Source organism: Lotus japonicus, chromosome 3, assembly GCF_012489685.1.
Source record: "Lotus japonicus ecotype B-129 chromosome 3, LjGifu_v1.2".
Taxonomy (NCBI): Eukaryota; Viridiplantae; Streptophyta; class Magnoliopsida; order Fabales; family Fabaceae; genus Lotus; species Lotus japonicus.
Window position 1 is genome coordinate 18924085 of NC_080043.1, and position 23579 is coordinate 18947663.

The 23579-nt window shown below is 36.6% G+C and overlaps 2 protein-coding genes and 1 long non-coding RNA gene across 4 annotated transcripts; 2 read left to right on the plus strand and 1 right to left on the minus strand.

Annotated features, from left to right (window-relative positions):
• Window positions 1–4030: 4030 nt before the first annotated feature.
• On the plus strand, window positions 4031–4761 carry LOC130743720 (syntaxin-22-like). Its single transcript, XM_057595948.1, has 3 exons — window positions 4031–4209; window positions 4330–4398; window positions 4581–4761. The coding sequence occupies exons 1-3, from the start codon at window positions 4031–4033 to the stop codon at window positions 4744–4746; spliced, it is 414 nt and encodes a 137-aa protein (XP_057451931.1). The 3' UTR covers window positions 4747–4761.
• A 201-nt stretch (window positions 4762–4962) lies between these two features.
• Window positions 4963–5645, plus strand: LOC130748466 (uncharacterized). The gene is made up of 2 exons (XR_009022685.1): window positions 4963–5136; window positions 5272–5645. It is a non-coding gene; the product is annotated as an uncharacterized LOC130748466 (long non-coding RNA).
• Window positions 5646–16158: 10513 nt separating this feature from the next.
• LOC130743159 (uncharacterized) lies at window positions 16159–23220 on the minus strand. 2 transcript variants are annotated; one of them, XM_057595286.1, is made up of 7 exons: window positions 23029–23217; window positions 22775–22940; window positions 22500–22620; window positions 21421–21755; window positions 19522–21271; window positions 17889–18139; window positions 16159–16444 (listed from the first exon to the last, which is right to left on the minus strand). In XM_057595286.1, the coding sequence occupies exons 1-7, from the start codon at window positions 23091–23093 to the stop codon at window positions 16373–16375; spliced, it is 2760 nt and encodes a 919-aa protein (XP_057451269.1). In that variant the 5' UTR covers window positions 23094–23217; the 3' UTR covers window positions 16159–16372. The 2 variants fall into 2 exon arrangements, with proteins under 2 accessions (XP_057451269.1, XP_057451270.1); XM_057595287.1 differs by lacking the exon at window positions 16159–16444 and adding an exon at window positions 18885–19017 and having other exon boundaries at window positions 18002–18139; window positions 23029–23220.
• Window positions 23221–23579: the final 359 nt, after the last annotated feature.

Sequence of the window (23579 nt, forward strand, 5' to 3'; positions counted from 1 at the left end):
ATGAGAACAATCCTCTCATGTAGATGAATATAAACAAATTTGCTAGACTATTAGCCACATTATTCCATTCCAGGTCCTACAAACAAGGCGTGGATTAGACAAATCTTATGAGAAGAGGAAAATTGTGGGAGTAACTATTGGTGTGTAAAAGAGTGAAATACACTATATATAGTGTGCAAGGGCTAAAGAATTGATCAGTGGAGGCCCAAACCGATCAAAGGAGTCCCAAACGGGCAAAAATCGGCTCCAACCGGTCAAAATCGGTCCCAATGGTTGGATGACTAGTTAAACCTATCACCCACTATAAAAGGCAAACTTCTCTTCTCATTTAACTCTAGTCGTCTTCTTCTTCTTCTTCCTATGAAATTGAAGCACCTTCGCTACTCTCTCTTCTTCTCCGGGCATCTTCGACCTATATCTCGTCTTCTTCGACCCTCTTTCCCATTTGAAAACCCCACCTCTCTTCCTCTCCGCCACTATCTCTTCTTCATCAGCCATCTCCGCCCCTCTCTGACCCATCTCTTGTCTTCTCCGGCCCTCTCTCGTCACCTCAACCTCTTTGTCCCCACTCGAAAACCCTACCTCTCTTCCTTTGCACCACTATCTCTTCCTCTTCAGCCCTTTAATCTTCGCAAAACCTCTCATTTCTTCACGAAACCCGCAAGCTCATTTCCTTCCTAGTGTCTACTGGTCAAGATTAGAGAGTTTCAAGTTAAAGCACATATTTTTTCGCCAAATCGGAGTGAAACCCTACCTGGGGTTTCATTTTGCTTCTGAGGTATTTTTCTTCTCTTTCTGTTGCTTTTCTTCGTTTCATGGTGCATTTCACTGAAACCTTCTTCTCTCCCTTCGATCAAGTTGAATCATGCTGAATCCAACCAAATCGGGCAGACCCCATGCTTAAGATGGATCTGTTAATTACTTTTTATGTAAATACCAATTTCATCTCTAAATCTTTCATTTTTTCATGTAAATTTTGATGTTTTTTTAACAAAATGTTGATTTTGGTTCTAAAATTGAGCTTCTGCTGTTTCATTTCTTACTCTGTTGTTCTTCCCTAGAAAGTAGTTAATGAAGGTGTGTAAGAAAAAATAATGTTTTAACTCGTAAGACACCACAAATCAAGGTTCCTTGTACAAGGAACTTATCTTTATTTTTAAGGAACCAACCCTCCACCTCAGCACACTCGAGTGATGCCCAAAACTAAGGCATTGGAGATGCTCTTACAGAAAGAAAAAAGGATGTACACGACCATAAAAGCATCTCCAATGGGGAGATCATAAATGAGATCTTAAAATAAGATATGTTCCTAACAAGATCTCAGCATTGGAGTTGGCTGACATAGCATGAGAGAAGGCAAATAGCTAAGATCCGTTTCTTAGCTCAGATTCCTTTAAAAGTGAGATCAATAAGAGAAACAAAGTTCTAATAAGGGATGATAATTTCAACATGAAAATCAAGATTTTGTACTGCTTGGTGCCCTGATCACAAAGCATTTTCCTTTGGGAATGAAGACGGGATGAAAATACCCTCCAGACAAAATTGGGGGTGCATTTCCACTATCCTTGCTCACGTGTACTTTTATATATATATATATATATATTAAGGAATATATCTTAAACTTTTTTTCAATATTAATTGACTTATCAAGGAATATACACATATATATATATATATATATATTATGAAGGAATATATATAATATATAATATTATATATATATATATATATATATATATTTCTTGATAAACCAATTAATATTGAAAAAAAATTAAGAAGTACTTCGACTCAATGCAACAAAAAAGAAAGGGTCTGAGAGGCCAGAGCAAAAGAAAAAAGAAAGTAGAAGAGAAAACAGAGCATGTTACAAGGAGTCCCTCACAAAAATACAAACAAGGTCTTCACATCAGCAGAAAAGGCACGAGACTAAGGTATCGAGCCAGGGAGCCAGCCCTCTGAAAAACAACAGCCCATGAAGTCTCAAAGCTGCCCCATTGAACCACCAATTGGGCTTGGCTTGGAGGGAAGGATCAAAAAACAGTAGAGTAATGTACTGTATCAAGAAGGGACTAGAGCAAGATAAAAATTCCAAGTAAAAACCAGCAATTGGAGCTTCAAGGTTGGTCCAACCGAGGAGGATTCGAGACTTACTCATAGACAGAACAACGGAAGCTTTTGAGTTTTATTTTAGCATTCAACAAGTTCCAAGCTCTCAGTTGGGCTAAATCAAAGACCTTCTCAGCATCCTTCTGCTCTTCCCTGAAGACTACCTGGTTCCTTAAAATATTATCTGGTTTCCACAGTAATTCCTTTCGCCATTCAAATATATCTTCACTGAGGCACACCACTTCTGAGTTCCCATCAACATATTATATGCAGATGCACTCCTATTTATTAGAGGTGTTGTATTGTTGTAGGTGGTGAAGCCCCATCAACCATTGCAGCCTTACCTTTCCTCCCTATAAATGGCGATGCGTATAACTTGCTCCATCAAAAAGCCTCAAACTTCAAACCAAGGGAAATGAAAACAAATATTTTAGTCACAATCAAATTATTTAATTGAATATACTAAACTTGGTTCAATGGATGTATCAGTGTATGTATGTAACTGATAAAACTTGAGTCTGATCTCTTATTCCATGCAGGGCCAAGCCACACAAGCTAGGAATTTAGACCTCAAAAAAAAATTAAATTTTACTAAGTAAAAAAATGCTTTATATTTTTGTAAATAAGGCCTCAAATAAAAAGAAAATGCTCCATATTTTTGTCAATAAATCATGTTAAATAAAAAAAGTTAAATAAAAAGTCATCACTTTAAAGTTCGCTTGAGGCCTCATTTAGTGTTGTTGGGGCGGCCCTGATCGCATGCTATAACTGTCCAATTAAATCACTTGGGTCTAAAAATAGTAGGTGACAAATATCAGGAAGGATAACTCAGCTTACATAAGAAACAAGCTCACTAGCTAAAGGTTCATTTTATTTCACAAACACTAAATTTCTCTAAAACCATTGAATGTCAAAAAACTACTTAGCTGTTATTAATTAATGTAGGTACGACATCCTTAACCGTTTCTCTGAACCACATTGCATGGGTTGTATCTTAACAAACTTTTGAGACTGCAACAGTAATTTTCTTTTTACTTAATTAAGTGAATCTCCCTCGTAATAAGTACTCCCTCCGTTCCAAAATATAAGTTGTTTTAAAATTTATACTATATTCTAAAATATAAGTTGTTTTGCAAAACTAATGCACTTTTTCTTTCTTTCTTCCTTATATACCCTCATTTAATATTATATATCTTAATTACCACTTTCAATTTTCGCCTATCACAACTCTCATTATCTACTTAACCAATAATAACATTTCTCTCTCCTTAATATAACACAACTTTAAATCACTACTAGAAATTCGCTGTTTAGCGACAGATTTAGCGACCGAAATATTTCAGTGACTAATAGCGACCGACTTTGCGACGGAATCCATGATATTTTGGTCAAACTCCAAGTTTGACTTACTAGCGACCGATTTAGCGACCGAAATATTAGCGACCGAAATTTCCGTCGCTAAAAAGTAAAATAAACATAATAAAGTAAAGTAGCGACTGAATTAGCGACGGATTATTTAGCGACCGACATATCCGTCGCTAGTAGCGACCGATTTACCAACGGAAATATTAGCGACTGAAATTTCCGTCGCTAAAGAAGTAGAATAAAAATAACAAAGCAAAATAGCGACCGATTTAGCGACGGATATGTTAGCGACCGCTATATCCGTCGCTATCCTATGAAAAACATAAACTTAAGTGTGTTAAAACTCTGAAACCCAATCTAATTCCCAAACACCTCTCGATTCTCTCTCTCACGAAACCCTACCGCCGCTGCAACGAGCTCGACCTTGTGGAGGAGATCGTCTCGCTCCTACCGATACCGACCTTGTGGAGGAGATCGTCGTCGCTCCTTCTGCTCTACATAAGAGTCATGTCATTTTCATGCTTCAAAATTAGGATTGCTAGCTATTGAAAAGGTTTGAATGGTAGTTGACCCTTCTTGTTGTCTTTTGTTTAATCAGGCTAATAAGAAAATTGAAGATGCTAAGCTTGCAAGAGATTTCCAAACCACGTTACAAGAATTTCAGAAAGTACAACAGCTTGCTTCTGAGCGTGAATCGACTTACACCCCGGCTTCCACTCCTTCTCCTTTACCAACAAGGTCAATAATTCTCTGTATAATAGTTCAAAAATATATACATTGATACAATTCAAATTGTGGCTACTTTATCTATTTACTGCCTTCTTTTTCTGCATCAACAAATTTTGTGTTTGTAAACAGCTCTGGCGCTGGTGAAGAATCAGTTGAGGTAGACTTGGAAAGCAGACCTTTTATCGGAGAACAGAAGAGGTGAAGTCTTAAACATTTCAGCTATTTCCCTGGGCCAATTGAATTCTGTTTAATCTTTTATCTTATTATTGTAATTTATAAACAGTGTGCATCTTTGTGAGGCAGAGATGCATATTTTATTTTTACCTTATTCAACTCTTGATTATGGCCTTGTTTCCTTGATCACTGAAATAAAACTACAGGCAAGAGATACTTCTGTTGGATAATGAATTATCCTTCAATGAGGCTATGATTGATGAAAGAGATCAGGGTATCCAAGAGGTAGAAGAGCAAATTGGACAAGCAAATGAAATATTCAAGGATCTTGTTGTTCTGGTTCATGATCAGAGGATTGTTATTGGTAAATAAAATTAATGTTGTGCAGAATGGAAATTTATGTTGCTTAATTCTTGTTGCTACAACATTTTGTTATTCTTTTTGGTGTTATGATTCATGATCTCCTCATATTCTGGTTTTTTATCGAGCTCAATGGCGTAGTGTGATCTAGCTTTTGTTGTTGTTTGTTATGATTCATGATCGGGGGTTGTTATTGGTGAAGAAGATTACCATTGTAAATATGGAAATTCATGTTGCTTGCTTCTTGTTTCCACACAACATTTGTTATTCTTTTTGTTCATATTCAATGTTATTCTGGCAGATGACATTCACTCAAATATCGATGCTTCTGCCGGTGCAACATCCCAAGCTAAGGTTCAGCTAGCCAAAGCTTCCAAAAGTGTGAAATCAAAAACTAAATGGGTGAGTCATCAGAATTTGAATAAATCTGTCATATTACATGTTTTACAATGCAAATATTGCTTACATAGTAATGTCATGAAACTTGTATATGATTCTCAGTATACATGACTTCAAGTTAATGTTTCTACTTTGCAGTGTTGGTGGGTGCTTGTAATATTTGTGGCAGTGCTGGTCATCTTACTTCTTGTACTCATTCTTTAGTGTGCAAACAAGTTGGGCAGATATTTCTACCCCTCATTATCTCTTTTCCAAGATTGATTTAAATTGATGTATTTTTCTCAGATTCTGTGAGTATTTTAAAGTGTGAAGAGTGTTCCGACCAAAAAATGTGTTAAGAGAGTTGGGAAGAAGTGGCATTTGGTTAGGCGATTTTAAGAAAAGCTGCCCTGTATTTTTAATATAGATTTGCAGTATAGAATTTGTAGTTGCTGTTGAAACATCAACTCTAGCTATGCAGAATATATTAACAATTGCTCAATAACAAGTGCTTGTGTACCTATTTGAACATCCTTGCTGCTTTGTCTGGTGCAGTGTGATACTTTTTTACAAGGGACAAGCAAGATCTGTTGGAAAGGAAGATATCAGAGCAATTACAAGGGACGCTCTTCGGTAATTGATTGAAACTTCAATGATTAGTTTCAGTGTGCTCATACTTGAAATTATATTGGAAATAACTTTTTTTAGCAGTATATAAAATTTGTTCTTCTGCCATGTATCAGTCGCTGAAGCTTCTATTAGATTTGTTGTTTCAGTATCTTCACAATATACAAGTAGAGAAACTTCTGCCATTTCTGTAGTAGTGTTTCTAGTTTCTAGTTTCTAGTAAACTTAAGGTGAACCTGCCCTGCCACCCACTAATTTTGGACTTAAACTACTTATCTGTTTCTAGTTTCTAATTAGTTTGATAAGCACTAACTAAGTGAGTTTGGTTAAAAGGAAAAATAGGGGACCATGCATGTCTTCAATGTTGAGATAAGTTCTATTTTTCCTCTAAACTATGCCTCTTTTTTGATATAATACTGCTTGTGTTTACAGGTTTTGGGTGGATGAGAGTATGAATGCAACAACCACCAAGGCCAACCACAAATCAAGAGGAGTCAGAGACTTGGGAGGATCTTGAAGAATTATTAAAACTTTGCCACACTTTGTTTCTATGTTTAATGTAATAGACTATTTTGCAACTACTAGACTAGTTTAAGTAGTGCCTGGTATACTTTTTGTGATGATTCGGTGATGAAGGTGGATAAATTAAAATTGAGTGTTTTATTGTTTCCAAACATTTTGATGATTTTGGTTATTACAGGTTTGATGTGAAATTCATATTTCTGTCAAAAAAAATCCGTCGCAAAACTAATCAATTATTATTGTTAATTTTATATCTATTTCCGTCACTGAACTCACTAACTTCCTGAATCCGTCGCTATATTATGGCTGAAACCGTCGCTAAATCGGTCGCTACTTTCCGTCGCTAAATCGGTCGCTACTTTCCGTCGCTAAATCGGTCGCTAACTTCCGTCGCTAAATCGGTCGCTACAAATCGGTCGCTAAGTCGGTCGCTAAATCAGTCGCTAATTCGGTCGCTAAATTTAGCAACGAGGGTTATACCAACCAACGAATTTCGGTCGCTAAATCGGTCGCTAACAGGTTTAGCGACCGATTTAGCCCATTTAGCGACCGATTTGGTCGGTCGCTACAAGACTGTTTTCTAGTAGTGAATAGGGGTATTTTAATCAAAAAACTTAGGAGTGTAATCGGACCGGATTGGTTCGGATTTAGGGTGATAAAATTGAACCAACCAAACATGTTCGGTTTGGGTTGGTTCGGATTTCATGATTTTTACTTCTAAATTCGAACCAAACCAACCCGATATCAATCGGATTGGTTCGGTTCGGATGGTCGGATCTGAAATAAAAAACTATTATTTGGAAATATGCACGAAAATTATTCTGAAAACGTGAAAATTATTAATAATATAGAAAAATCCAACATTTTTAAAGAACGGAACATTCGATAATGACATAATCCATATAATCTAAATAAAATTAACATCTCTAATACAAATATAAATATGTAATGTAATAGGCTGAAATTGTTTGAGCTTAATGTATTAAAATTCTCAATTCATTGGGTTGGTTCGGATTGATCGGTTTTTCAATCCCTAAATCTGATACCCGAACCGATGATGATCGGATTCAGTAAAAAAAATCCGAACCGAACCAATGACCCAATCCAACCCACCATAATGTGTTCGGTTCGGATCGGTTTAATCGGATTCGCGGATCGGACCATACCCGCTTACACCCCTAAAAAAACTTATCAATTAATGAGCTCTTAAACAATGTGCACAACCTAAAACAACCTACATTTTGGAAAAGAGGGAGTAACAAACTTTTGAGACTAAGTGCATCAGCAGGTGATAACTAGCAAGGCTTGAAAATAATTTTCTAATAGCTGTCGTATAACATGAAGCAAACACGGAAGTTAGCACCCCCTCTCCCCTGTTTTTTCATGCGGGATGATGTCCTATCTTGCAGCTCTTCTTCGTCGATGACGTCTTGCTCTTCACCAAAGCAAAAGTGTCACAGGCGCAAGTTGTTCACAGTGCTCTAGAGCTTTTTTCCATGCGTCGGGTCTTCGGGAGAAATCCGAGGCTTTGGTCTCGCCAGGGGTCTCTCAAGAAAATAAAGGTCGCTTATTCTCGATCACCGGCATCCCGTTCACCTCCAACTTCTAAAAGTATCTTGGTTTTCCGGTGACCATGGGTCGGCAGCGAAGGGAGCATTTCGACTTTATAGTGGATATGGTCTCAAAACGCTTGGCCTCATGGAAAGGGAAGTTACTCAGCAAAGAAGGGTGAATTAATCTGGTCAACTCTATTTTAAACTCCATTCTATCTCATGCTATGCAGGTTTTGAGGTTCCCGGAAACGGTGTGTAAAAAGCTGGATTCGATGAGCCGCCGCTTCATTTAGAGCAACACTAATCGGAAGGGCTTGCATATGGTGCATTGGAACACGATCACCCTCCCTAAAACCCAAGGGGGTTTGAATATTAGAACTGCAAGGAGAAGCAATGTGGCACTCCTCGGGAAACGGGTCTGGAACTTGATGCATGAAGGGGATAAATTATGGGTCCAACTTTTCTGTGATCTCTAGCCTCGGGTTAGCAACATTGAGCATCAGGGACCAAGCTCGATCTCTCCTTTCGCCAGAGCTCTTGACAGGACCAAGAACTTGGTGGCTCCCGGGTTTGTGCTCAGAATTGGCAGAGGACAATTTTCCTTTTGGTATCACAACTGGAGCGATTTAGGAATTCTTGGAACCTTGGTTGATTATGTGCATATCTCTGATACTGAACTGAGATTGTGTGATATTCTAGTGGATGGCAAAATTGACTTCTCTATTTTCTAGATTGTTTTCCCCTTGGCTGTTCGTCTCCACTTAGCATCTCTCTCTTTTGTTCTGAACCCAGGAGTTGAAGACACTCATGTCTGGGTACAAGAAGCGTCGGGCACCTACTCTGTGAAAAGTTTCTATGACTGGCTTAGCTCTCTTGACCCTCCCCCCTCCGGAACCTGACCCGGGACGCCCTTGGCAGTGGATTTGGCGCCTCAAAATCCCTAAGCGACTGTGGGTTTTTATGTGGCAAGCCTCTCATGAAGCATTTGTCAACGCGAGCCCGAAACCATTTTGCATTGCGTCCTCAATTGTCCAGCTCTGAGCACGGTGTGGCAGCAGATGCGCGGGACGGGTGTGGTGAGGAACAACGCCACAGATTTCTGGAGCTTGGCCATTGTTGTACCGCTCGAAAAGAGGGAAGTGCTTGCGGTTTTATGCTGGGAGATTTGGAAGCAGCGTTGCATGTTCGTATTTGAAGGATTGAAGCCTTCTACAGAGGTTCTCATTCGCAGAGTAAGGACCTCGCTTGTAACATCCCGACTAAACCGATATGCTTCTGTTTCTACTTTCTTTAAGCGGGTCTGGGTAACAACACAAGTCTTTTCAATGCGCTTTGTCCTCACTTACGCACTTCCCGGGAAAACTTCACAGGAGGTCACCCATCATAATATTGCTCCAAGGCAAGCACACTTAATCTTGGGATTTTTATGAGTTGGGCTCCCGAAAAGAAGATGCATCTCTTATCATCATGAATGACATTATATGAAGCATAATTGCATTGGACAAGTAATTAATCTGTCTCTCTTCCCCTCCAACCTCTCGCTCCTCCCAACCGACACAATTTTTGCTCAATTCTAGCAGATACAACACATTAAAAGGGTTCATAAAATTTTCAATGCTAATTCAACTTCTTTGAAATTGGGGTAAATAATTCTTAATCAGTATTATTTTTATATGCCCAATTGTTATTGAAACAACTAATAAGGAGGATTATAATTAGTTTCTACAATCAAACATCAAAATGAAGGAAAAGAAACAAGAGAAAAGAGTGGAAATACCTTTTTTCAAACAATATCGCCAATCCAAGTCTCCTAAGGAAGGTTTCATTGGCATCAAACTAGCCCATTGAAAGTAACAAAGTGGAGCTAGATCGCGGAGATGTTGCTTACGAAGTTCTGATTTCTCAAGTTGTTTCTTTGTCAAGAAGTGAACGTGATGTAAGCTGAAGCCTTTCATGGTAGAGAATTGAATTGACCTTGACTTTGAGTGTCAAAAGCAATTTTCTTAGCTTTGCCTTATATGACATGTGAATGTTTTATTTTTTAAACGGCATAACAATGTCAAGTGGAACATTGTGTCAACGACATAAAAATAAAACATTCATCATATAAGACAAAGCTAAGAAAACTGCTTTTGACACTCAAAGTCAAGGTCAATTCAATTCTCTACCATGAAAGGCTTCAACTTACATCACGTTCACTTCCTGATAAGGAAACAACCCGAGAAATCAGAACTCCGTAAGAAACATCTCCGCAATCCAGCTCCACTCTGCTACTTTCAATGGGCTAGTTTGATTCCAATGAAAACTTCCTTAGGAGACTTGGATTGGCGATATTGTTTGAAACAAGGTATTTCCACTCTTTTCTCTTGTTTCTTTTCCTTAATTTTGATGTTCGATTGTAGAAACTAATTATAATCCTCCTTATTAGTTGTTTCAATAGCAATTGGGCATGTAAAAATAATACCGATTAAGAATTATTTACCTAAATTTCAAAGAAGTTGAATTAGCATTGAAAATTTTATGACCCCCTTTTAATGTTTTGTATCCGCTAGAGTTGAGAAAAAATTGCGTCGATTGGGAGGAGAGAGAGGTGGGAGGGGAAGAGGGACAAATTAATTACTTGCCCAATGCAATTATGCTTCATATAATGCCATTCATGATGATACATGATGCATCTTCTTTTCGGGAGCCCAACTCATAAAAACTTCAAGGTTAAGTGTGCTTGCCTTGAAGCAATATTATGATGGGTGACCTCCTGGGAAGTTTTCCCGGGAAGTGCGTGAGTGAGGACAAAGCGCACTGAAAAGACTCGTGTTATTACCGTGAGACAAGCTTTGATCACATGTAACTGGTTGTCTCCAATGGTTTATATGGTAAGTAATTTCATACCGGATTCATGTTCACCTTGCATATATATCTCATATTTGGAGTTTACTACATAAGGATTGGTAGATTACACACGATGAACTTTCACGTTGAAAAGAGAATTGATTATGGGAAAAACTACTCCTCTTGTACAAGAAGAATTGGTTCTGGAAGAAGTGACTGTGAATCAACTTGCTCTTAGTCACAAGTTTCTAAAATGTGTTTAAACTTATGAGTTTAAGAGGTCGCTAATGGTACAAGGGCACGTAAAATACGTAGTAATTAAGGAAAACTTTGATCAAATGTATGGTAAGGGAGTTGCATTAAGTGCATGTATTTGGGCACACAATCAATTTTCATATTCAAAGGAGAATTGATTCTGGGACAAGTGTTCCTAATAGCTTTTATTGGAGTAGAATTTAAACATGGTAGCAGACTATGTGGTTAAGAAGGGTTGCAGAATAGAAAAGGCATGGAGGTTTGGAAGACCCTTCCACCTTACGCCAATGCTCATACTTTATATCATATGAGATGTCATAGTTTTGTTTTTCCTTTTTAGTTACTTTATTGTTTTAGTTTTCTTTGTTATGTGGTTTTGTTTTAGTCTTTCACTACACTTTCAATCATCTAATTTATCGATTTGAAATTTTTGATTTCCTCTTTTATTATTCACAATTTTAAGTTTTAACTATAATCTTGGTGAGGTGATAATTTGGGTCCCCTACTTCTTATTTGTATAACGTTGTTGTGGTCTCATCAATTACTCTTGAACAAATAGCTAACTTTTAATTAAGCTTGGTTATAATTACGCATGCTTTTTACTATTTGAGTTCTGCAGTCAATTCCAAAGCCTAACACAAATTTCAACAATAAAATGACGATATTATGGTTATGATTCAAATAAAATGAGTTTATCCTTAGGAGCAATTAAATGCAATTTTCTAGTCTAATTGAGTTTTTCTTTTTCGACATCAAAATATGAAAATATTAACAGATAAAAGTAAATGTTCTAATTCTGTTTCTTTGAGGATACCACCCTTAGGGAAACCCAATTCTTATCTTGAAAATGAAGAATAAATTGTAAGAATATAAAACTATGAGTTCACAAAATCCAAAGATCACTGGTAGCAACATGAATAAGTAGAAATGAACCATGAAAAGTAAATAAAGAGTTTCATATTTTTAAAAAAAAAAAAAGCTCTGAGGTGACAACACTATTAAACAAGTCACAATGATCAGGAATTTGTGAGTTAAAAGGAATTGAATTTAAACAAGGAAGAAGAAAGAACATACCACCCACCATGTATGAAAATGAATGGAATTGAATGAGCGATCCGGGAGAATGCAAGAAAGAAAAGCAGCAGGAGCACTTTGAAGCTACCATTTTAAAATAAAATTAGACATAAAAAACAACTACAACAACAATAGGAGTTATTTCATGTGTTTCAGACAAGAAAAACAATAGTAGAAGAGTGTTTCATATGTGTTTCGGCTTAGGTTATATATATCATAAAAAAAATTCATGGCACATATAATGCATACTAAGGGAAACTTTTATGACATTTACCTTACTTTTTTAAATAAACAAAAAAACCTCTAGCTTATATGGTAAGTTCAGATTTGGAGTTTATTATATCATCATTTGAAGGTTATGTTTTTTGCATGTACCTGGATTCACGGTAAATTTTGGAATGAGGATCAATTCAGGGAGAAGCTACTACTAGTAGTTCTTGAGGGGCTTGTTGCAACATGGGTCACAACGAGAATAAGTGGCGGTTGTACTGGAATCAGAGAGAACGAATGAAGGCAGTGCCGGAACCAGATCTAGAACGAGGAAATGTGACAACGGTGACGGGATCTGGAAAGAGAAGGAGCGTGGTGGTGGTAAGACGGATCTGAAATGGCGAATACGGGTGGTAGTGGTGGTGGATCTGGAAAGAGAAAAATGGCGGCTCTACTGAAGAGTGGGACGAGAAAGGTGGTGTTGTCGCGATCTAAGGGAGAAAAGGAGTTGGTGGTATTGACACGGTCTCATATAAGGGGAGGAAATAGGGGTGGCGCAGCCGAGGCCATGGGCAAAGACGGCGACACAAGTTTGGAGTGGAGGATGAGTAGTGCTTAGGGTTTTGGGAGAGAAAGAACAAAGCTGATGAATTTTTAGGGTCGGCTACCCCCCTTTTCCAATTCCAAGGCATAAAAGTAGCTTAAATAGGGGTAGGGTTTTCTCTATTCAAATTTACCATTTTGCCCTCACCTTAGTCAAAATTACTTTTTTGCCCCTAACTTTGCCTTCTCATGCGGCCATATGTTCACCCTCTAGAAGCTCCTAGCTTCTTCCTCGATTGGGCCCTAATGTCAGGCCTTCTTTCTCTCTTTTTTTGTTTGTTATGGCCACTGAGCCTTTTTTTTTTTGCATTCTTTGCAACTTTTTTGGGATTTTTAATAATAAAGTGCAAATATAAAAAATTGAATAAAACTATAATCAAAGTAAATTGCTTGATAAAATTAGGTGTTGACAGTAGACCCCATTTGTTTTGACCTTTTCATGAAAAAGGTCAAGCAAATTTGAAAAGGCACTTGAACTTAATCCGAGTCAAAACGTGAAGAGTATATGTAGTACAAATGTCAATGAATCAAAATACTTAATGATGGTACTATGCATCAAAATACCTAACGGGCGTCACCGCACCCTAAAATTAAAAGAACTAGGCGTCATAACACCTGGCGGGCGTCACAATACCCTAAAATTAAAGAACTAGAAGAATGAGAGGCTGTTTGATTATAGTTTTTGGAAATTGTATTTAAAAACCTGTATGATTAAGTTTTGAGTAAAATGCACTCACTCCCCTTAAGGTTTGCCAGAATGACACTCCACCCCATTCTTTTTTTAAATCTACACTCCACCCCACCTCCCTCTAACAAGTTAACACCATCTAAAAAGATGTTAACGAAATATTATTTTCCTCATAAGAATAATAATAATAATTAAAAACTAATAAGTAAAATAACAAAATCGTTTTTTAATTTTTATTTAGAGTAACAAAACTTTTCAGCAATAAATATAAAGAACTTCAAAAATTACTTATAGTAAAAATATTTTTAAAATGGTAAACTTCATTCGTTAAAAAATATAACTTATTTAGAACCAAAAATTTGATTATTTTTTTAACTCAACTAATTATTTTAAATATTTAATAATAATTAAAATAAAGATCATTTTTATTTGTTTATTTAGAGAATTTAAATACTATAAAAAATTATCAATAAATATAAAGAAATTGCAATTCATTTATGATGAAAATAATTTTATGTTTTTGTAGTATCTTGCTCTAAATAAGTTATATTTTATAGCATGGATGCACTGGATCTCGAAGTTACTATAATAAAGAAGATATCCCGAAGAAAAAAAAAGTTTACTGACCCTATTAGACAGTGGAGATTTTTTTTTCATCCTCCCAAAGATTGCTATTTTTTTGTTTGAACATTCTCCCATACATGGATTATAGTTTATGAAGATCATTAACAATTGTTGAGTTAACTCGGATTAACATAAGAGTCTAATATAATAATGACAATATTCATAATTTGAAGATTAATTTATAGTTAGTCATATTTATTCTCAAAATCTGAAAAGTTTAGGACTATTCCATACATTTCACCCTTAATTTAAACTATAACAAAAATAATTTTTTTTTTTTTACTTTTTTAACAAATGAACTATAAGTTAATTTGAAGTTCCTTTGTTGAAAAGTTTTGTTACTCTAAATAAAAAATAAAAAAATGATTTCGTTATTTTACTTATTAGTTTTTAATTATTATTATGAGGAAAAGAATATTCCGTAGCATCTTTTTAGATGGTGTTAACTTGTTAGATGGAGGTGGGGTAGAGTGTAGATTTAAAAGAAAAATGGGGTGGAGTGTCATTCTGACAAACCTTGATGGGGGTGAGTGTATTTTACTCTTAAGTTTTCCTTTGTTCTGGTGTACTTAGTTTCCCAGTCACAATTTTTTTATTTAATTTCACTTTTGATCATCTAATTTATTGATTTATAAATTTTGATTGCCTCCCTTATCATTCACAATTTTAATTTGAAGTTTAGTGAAGATTTAGACAAGAAGGAGGCGCAAGGGCAGTTGTCTTGGTAGAATATACTATATGCAGCCAAAAAGTGGAGGATAATATTATTTGGGAATGCTTCTCAATAGTGTTCGAGGTAGTTGTTCATATGAAGAACTAAGAACTATTATTGATGGTAACTTATATCCCACTTTCAAGAGTGCATGTTGTGCTCTTGGTTTATTAGAAGATGATAAAGAATGGGATGATTGCATAAAACAAGATGCAATTTGGCATACTGGAATACAACTTCAATAACTGTTTACATGAAATTTGATACATGGTGAGGTCAGTGATCCAAATCAACTTTGGGAATCAAATTGGAAGATACTTTATGAAGACATTTTATACCGGCAACGCCGTTTATTAAACTTTCCCAACCTTCAATTGTCAAATGAACAAGTGAAAAACTATGCATTATTAGAAATGGAAAAGAATCTTGCAAAAGCTGGGAAATCACTAGAAGATTGGTACAATTGACTAGGTAAATGGATTGTTGTCTCAGGGTGCGTCCATGCACGTCGTCTCAGTGTCTTGCTACAACTGTTTCTTTACCGAGTTCTGATTAGCAGTATTTTAGACTTGCACATCCATCAATTGATTGTATTCACACAGTATGTTTCTTTAACTCAATGCCCCTTTTTTGGTCAATCAATTCCCATTTGTTTCAATAAATGCAAAAAAAATCTATAGTATCTTCAGAACTATATATTGAGTAATATATTGAGATAATTATATATTTCACTGGTTTAGTCTCATCACAAGTAAATATAACTATAGATGCTACGTTGTACATAGATGCAATGATTTTTAAAATATAAAGGTGCTTTGCTTACTAACCAGTGAGCATATTTGTTGAGGTATTTAGCCATTGGTTTTTCGGACATAGATCACGTTCAAGCTAGATAAAATACGTACTTCTCTAAAGTAATTAAATGTTGCAAGTAATGTGATAAAGTGGGATGTTTCATTACTGACACTGTAATTGCTAACAGTACGTAGACAGACACCATACGAAAATCCATAATTTGAGAACTCAACAAGGAAATAGTGATATACAGGTCAATACAGAAGGCAATTTATGATGCTGTCAATTTTATGAACTCTTCGGACTAGAGAGACAAAACACACGGGAAATACAAATACATTCCATTGATGAGACTCACTTGCTATGTTACAAATCATTGATGCTTACAAATCATTGATGCTTACAAACCATGGATGCCTCCATTTATCCTAAAATTATTACTGGTAATATGAAGAGAAACATTTATTTCCTTTCCAGATTTACGGTGCAGTGTTACTTCATAACTCACTGGCGTTCTCTAACATCCAATCTCAATTTCAAGAGCTTAACAAGGCTTTTGGTACAATGATATACTTTTATTGAACTAATGAATACCAATCCAAAATCTAATAGAACAATGGCAAACATTATAGCAACAAAACTTACTTTCGAAAGGGAAAAAATTGGATAGTCATTAGATTAAAAGCACAACCTGATTTGGGATGTATAAAATAATACTCATTCTGGAGAAACAGCTCGACTGAAACTCATGACAACTTCCTGAAGGTCTTAGCGTTTTCCACGGCTTCTTACATACGAGTTGCGTGCTAGTAATTTCTGGCTCGAAGTCAACCGTTCACCCTGCAAGAAACATGTCAAGCAGCAAGAACCTTCCACAGCCAATAACAATCTAATCTAATAAGCTGCACCATTAAATTGAATGCCTTATTACATCACAATGGTTTTATAAAAAAACTTGGGAGCAATGTCTCCTTCTAGGTAACAGAAGTTGCAAATTGGAGTCATACATAGATAGAAGAAAACCCAACTCCAAGCCAACAAAAATAGATTTGTAAAATTGTAAGTGCTCCAGAAGTTTTAGTATAACCAACTAAGTATGTTCTAATGCAGTGAGTTGCTAAGTGTTCACACTGAAAATGTAACTTCCAGATCCAACAAATATAAAACATCTTCAATCTTAATCAAATAAGTCAATGCATCATTCAATTGCTAACCTTCTAACAGCATATCATGGTGGTCTTTAAACAGAAGAGAAACTCCAGCCAAAGAGGTCCAACAAATTAATAATATCTCGTAGTTCATACATTTAAGCACTTACAGAGGTGGCACCTCCAGGTACATTTAGCATTTTACAATGAGATAGACATCAGAAAATGCCACATAAACATGCTTATGGAAACCTTGGTTTGTTTTAACTCCCACAATTGAAGTAACGGGTAAAGTACTTGCTCAGCTCTACTCCTATGGGTTCTCAACATTCTAGGTTCTTAAGTAAGGTTCACAACTAACCAAAGGATAGACAAACTGAGAAGCACGCACAATTTCTTACATCCATAAGACTAATTTACATTAATGTATGCACTAACAGTTTTGGTTGCCTCTACATCTTAGACGACACATTTGTTAGATTATTTTTTGAAAAAAAATAAATTCAGGCTGAATATCTTTTACCTATTCGCTGTGATTTTTTGGGTTTCATACTCATTTTGGCTATAGTGGCCCACATTCAGTAACTTTTACTGTAACTTAACAAATTTAATATATTAAATTACTAAAATATTTAATAACCTATATTTTCAAAGTTTTGCATCCTTGTCTACACAGTCTGTTTCTTATATCTCTCGTAAGTGACTGAATAAAATAGCTTACCGATGTATCAGGTAACCTTTAAAAAATGGTAATCCAAGATATAGACTTAATTTCATACCTGGTAAGTGATATCTTTGTATTCATTTTGGAGAGTTTTAGGATACCTTTGTATTCATTTTGGAATTAGGGTTTAGAGAGTGTTGGGCCTATCTTGGTTTATGGAGAGTGTTTGGTATCTCTCTCTTGTAACTTGCTCTATTTCCCAAATTGGGAATTAGAGTTTTCATCAATAATACTTCTATAATTTTCAGGGTTCTATCACTTACCATGTATGAAATTAAGTCTATATCTTGCATTACCATTTTTTATCACAATTCACAGAATGGAGTGTTCGAAAACTGGAAACATTGAGATTTAAATACAGTATTCTCCTTTCAATCGTGGATAATACTACATTAAGAAAACCAGAACAAACCTTGCACATGGACGCTGCCGATTCAGATTCCAGAGTTTGCACAGGAAGATGTCCAAGTGACTGGAAGGAATCCAGAGCATCCAAAGTCAGCTGCCAGCCACAAAGTGCTACAGTTCCCATATTAGAACTGGAACAAGGACTATCACAGCCGGCAGCAGCAACATCACCATTCACCCAAGGACAGTAGTCATTATGTAATTTGATTGGATCAAATTCAACACCTCCATTACCATTGTCTGTGTAAGGAGTCCCTGAACATTGGAACCAAGTGCAATAGTTAAAGCACAACAAGAAACTATCAGAATAAGGCAGCAGTGAGGTTCAGAAAAAATAAATTAATCAGCATAAAATGAAATATTTATTATGAAAGAAAAATTCTACAAAAGGGGCAGAAGGTTTGGGTACAATTCATCAGCAGTACTTGAATTCAGCAAAATAAGAGATTTTTTTTGTTATGTGAATGTGTTTGAGTAAATTGGGTTAATCCACAAGTGACTCATTACAGATTGATGTGACCACAATGAAACATGATTTAGTCATTAAATTGAAAATATTATCTGAACGTGTATGTTGTAATTTATATATCTAGTGTTTTAATTCGAATAATGAAGGGGGAGAAATGATTGATTTTATGGTGAGGGAACATGGAAAATGATAAAGATTCAAATTTGTTATATGTTAAAATGAAATACGATTAAATTTGCATTTGAAGGCACCATCACAATTATAAATAAGATACTTTGAATTTGACTAAAAAAAAATCAAAATCTGAGGTCCTCCAGCAATAAGATTGGAAGTTGAATAGCATTTAACATGAATCAGTGTTATCTATGGTGGATAGCAGAAAATGGCGGAAAGCCAAAAGTCCACTATGCCTTTTAGTGGATAGCGTCACAGGCCAAGGGAGTCAAAATCAGGAATTTAGCAATATATATATAGGGGATGTATCACCTGAGAAAGCCTTTTTATATGCGAAAATAAGAATGATTTAAAAACCTTGGATTTAAATAAATGGCTAGGATTAAAACATCCCACTAATGAAGTCATGTGCTTCCTTTCATCTCAAAATTATACTCTACGCCTTCACTGCCCATGCCCAATCCAAACGCCGAGTCCATCATCTTCTCCACTGAAACCACAACCCACAACCCCTATATTAGATGCCACCATTGACTACAACTAATCTCGTATTCCTCTTATAAATTACAAAAACCAATAAAAGTCAAAGTAGTAAATTTCTTTGTAGATAAAAATCAACCCATTGACTATTCTAATTTTCAAAACTAGCTTCAACTTGATTACCCCCAGGTTCGGTAGAAGGAGGTCGAATTGCTCAATGTGTTGGAGGTTCATTAAATTTTAGGAGGAAAAAACAAGATAGATGTTTAGCGTTGATTGATTGCCGTGGGAATTTTCTTTTCCTATTTTAAATCAAGTTAAAGGGTGTGGCACTAACTACAGGTGGGATTGGTAGGCGGTGGAAGAACAGTGAAGTGAACAGCTCTAAACATTGAACAGCTTATACCAGTCACGCCGATAATCAGGTGAATGAGGAGCAATGGAGAGGAGAGCATCTTCATCTTGAAGGTGAAATTCATAAAAAATAAAATAAAAACGCTAAAATCAGACATACCCATAACATCTGCAGATAAATGGCTTGATTCATGATATGCACCATCATCAATATAGGATGCCTTCCCAGTCTGAGTAACTTCTTCCTTGGATGCTTCATAGGCAGAACATACAACAGCATTGCAAGAAAGAGATGGATGAGTACTATTTTCATGGCCTTGCATCTCCATGCTACCACTGATCTTCTCACCACTTTCAACAGATTCAACCTTGGTTGAAGCTATAAGTTTTGAGCCACTATCAGTCCTTGCTGTAGACTGAGACACCACAGCTTGACTATCCCCTTGAGGATATTCTCGACTTGTAGCTTCTGGCACAAAATCACCAGTAAGTCCCTGATTTAGCGCAAATTCACTGGCTTGGCCATGATTTTCAATAACTTCAGCAATTGGTTCAACATCACCTAAACTCTCACCTCGATGAACCGAGGCATCAGTCCCATGGATTTCAGCCTCATGACTTGCACACATGCCAACACTTCCTCCACTAATACCAAAACTAGGTCCACCCCTAGCATGAGTAGTCAATATCTCTGTGTTCAAAACTTCCCCGCAAGCATTTGAACTGCTAACACCAGTCTCCCCTCCTGCTCTTCCTAGAAGTGGTTGGGAACAGGCACTCTGCTGCGCTTGATAGCGGCTATTTAACTCTGATGTTTCGTTCATATCAACAGAAGGGAAATTGACATTGTTAACATCTACAGGAAAATTGTCAACACTTTCCATTGATTCATCATCTGAACTGTGATAAATAGTATTCATTGCAATAACAGAAGATGCACGGGAGATGTCTCTGGTAGATGGCATGCTGACAACATGATCCTTTTCAGAGCTCAACTGGTTACCAATGTTTGGATCAGCTTCTATTTGACTATCCAATGAATGGATAGGTAAAGCACCAGTAGAATTCCTTAATGGAAATTGGATTGTTTCCAACAGACTGGTATCACGGGCACGCTTTGAAGGGCCAGCTGAAAACTGTTGACTATCAGTGATTTCATTGTCCATTATAGTTCTTTCAGCACTATCTGCCTGTTGCATGCTTAGATGTGGTCTGTCAATTGTGATTGCACCATCATCCAACCTGCGTTTGCGTGCATTGGGGCCTTGTGATTCATTAGATGCTGCCCGGTCACCAACCCCACTTGCAGAAGGGTTCCCAATCATTAAAAATCTCCCTTCACTGGCATCTTGAACATGATTTACAGTCGAAATCAAATTTTTCGGTGAACAGGATGGCCCACAAGCCACTTTAAGATTTAAATCCAGATTTTTATTGGATACAAATTGTCCTTTATTAGATGTTGTAGCCTCGTCACGGTCTCCAGTCCTCTCCTTTTCAATACCATCAGCAGCAGCCAATTCATTAATACCGCTAGCTGCACTAATTCCTCGTGTTGATGCTATTTTCTTGCTTGTTTGAGGGGTATCAATCCCACAGGGTGCTAAGTGAACTGGACGGGGGGTAGTCAAGAAATCCCATACTCTCACTGTAGCCCCACACAAGCTACAATCTAACAAAGGGGACCTAGATTCACAATTAAATTCTGAACCCAGTACATCATTATCCCCAGTATCTTTCCTGGATGAAGTTGAAAACTCCTTCCTGCTTGGAGCTGAATCTGGTGCAGAGCCTTTGGCTGGACAAGAGCTGTAACCATTTTTAGCAGATTCCGCCGACTGTTCTTCACAGTCAAGGATGTTAGAATGCCACAGTGGTTCCCATCCACAAAGACTGATGAACTTTTGAGCCTATTGAAAGGGTACATTAATGTAAGGATCAAGATAATAACACTAAAATCCAAATTGGAATGGAATGCAATATTTATCCCAAAAAATATGGAAAGGAATACACTTAAATAAATAATTAAGAAAATACAATGTGTCTGAGAAACTCTTACATAAGAATATAAATAAGGGGCCTGTTCTCCAGTAACACCCATTTCTGCTTTGTAGCCCAATTCTCCAGCTGTCTGGACTTGCAATTGAGCAATAAAGCGATCAATTTGAGGGTTATGAGAAATGCGCATCTGCTCAACTGCAGATGAAGATACAATGGGAAGAGAGTAAAACTGCAAGAGTCCATCACACCGATCCTTAAAACCTCCAATTAGAGCAGAAGGTGAAGTCGGAGGGAACTGCACCAAACTTTCTGGACAGCTATTACCTCTCCATGGACACTTGATTTTGTGTCCTCTATCAAGCTGTTTAGAAAGTTCTTCACTGGAAGTATCAGCTTCACCAAATATGAGAAACAACAATCAAGGTCCAAACAGCAGCAACGAATCAAGTGGTATAAAAGTCAAGAAAAGGGGGGTTATGATGAATAACCAAAACATAAGAAAAGATACAGCATGCAAAAAAAAAACCAAGAATAATATTAATAAATATTCTTTCATTGAATACTAACAGAAATGATACAAAATAATTTTTAAATACAAATTATGGACAGTATAATCTAGCACAAAAATGATAAAATAAAAACCTCTATTAAATTCAACTTTGTTGGCATTCTAATGTCAAGCAGACATTCTAGATTGTAGAAAAGCAGTGCGATGAAATCAATAGAGAACCCTTTCTTCATCAAATAGCGAAAGCTATAAATAATCAGATTGATTTCTTGATCAAAATGTAAACTTGAGTTTTCTCCTCTTTCTCTATCCCAATCTCATTGGTATAAGTTTTAAATCAATAGAGAACCCTTTCTTCTGTATTTAGATGAATTTATTTTCTTCCGTTCCAATTCCTTCCCAATATGCAGTCATACTGTAAAATCAAACTTGATCCCAAAAACCAATGCACTGCAACTGGTTCCAGAGAGCATACAAAAATTATATCACCTCTACACTGGACCGAAGTTTGTGTCGGATCGAAATCTACTAATCTAGCGGAATCATCAACCCCCCCCCCCCCAAAATCATAGAAAACAATTATCAAACCAACAAAAAATTTAAAAAGTGCATTACAATTACAGCCTCACCTTCAACTGACGAAGCCGAGAGCATAGCAAAATCTAACTGAGCACCGCATAACTCACACTCAATCTTAGTAACATCAACACTCACCCAACCTCTCTTGGCACAGGCCAATGAGCCAGCAACCTACAAAAGTAACCACACCTCAGTACAATTTTCCCAAATTCTGCTACAATTACAAATCAATTGTCTTAACCTAATTACATCCAGCACAACCATCACTTCTAACAAACCCACCTAATCATTCAATTATAGCGAAAAAACGACGAATCAAGCGAACCTTGGGAATTTTTCCGGCGAGCTTGAAGGTGGAAAGGCGGCGGAGCAAATCACATCGTTCCCAGGGCCGACAGGAAGGATTCGAATTCGAAGCCACCATGTGTGAATCTGCGCTCGATTTGTCGCGGCCGTTAGTGGCGATCGCCGGCGACGATGCACCGGCAGAGCTGAAAATTGAACGCGAATTTGATTGAAAATTGAGAAAATGAAGAAAATGAAGAGTTGGAAACCCTAGAGAGAGAATGGGATTGGGACCTGGCAGCAGGAGTGGGAGGAGAGAGTGGTTTGGGAATTGCAGAAGTGACACCATCTTCGTTCATCTTTCTTTCTCTTTGCTTTGAATTTGAAGAATTGATTTTGATTAGATGGTGTTCTGTTCTGTGCTTCCTCCAGCTTCTGCTTCTGCTTCTGCTTCTGCTTCTGCCAGTGGTTTTTGTGTTAGAAGAATTGATTAATTTAGTTAGAAAATTAATTTCAATTAATTTTATTTTATATAGTATTTCCTTCAAGGTACTCCTCAATCTCAAGAAAATTGGAAAATTGAGAAGCTCAAGAAAAATGAAGAGTATTTAATCTATGATAATTTACTTAAAATCAGCCTTAATATCTTTAAATATTGTGAAATTCATTTTGAGAATGCTTTAATTATTGTGCGCACATATTAAGGAGTGCAACTAATTTTGTTAATTTTCATGAAAGTATCATTCGTTTTACTGTTTCACCCTTTCGAATGCGTTTTATTTTTCCTTATTTATTGTTCCTCCAAGGCTATTTCGTGGAAAAACATCATTTAATGCTTTCTTGAA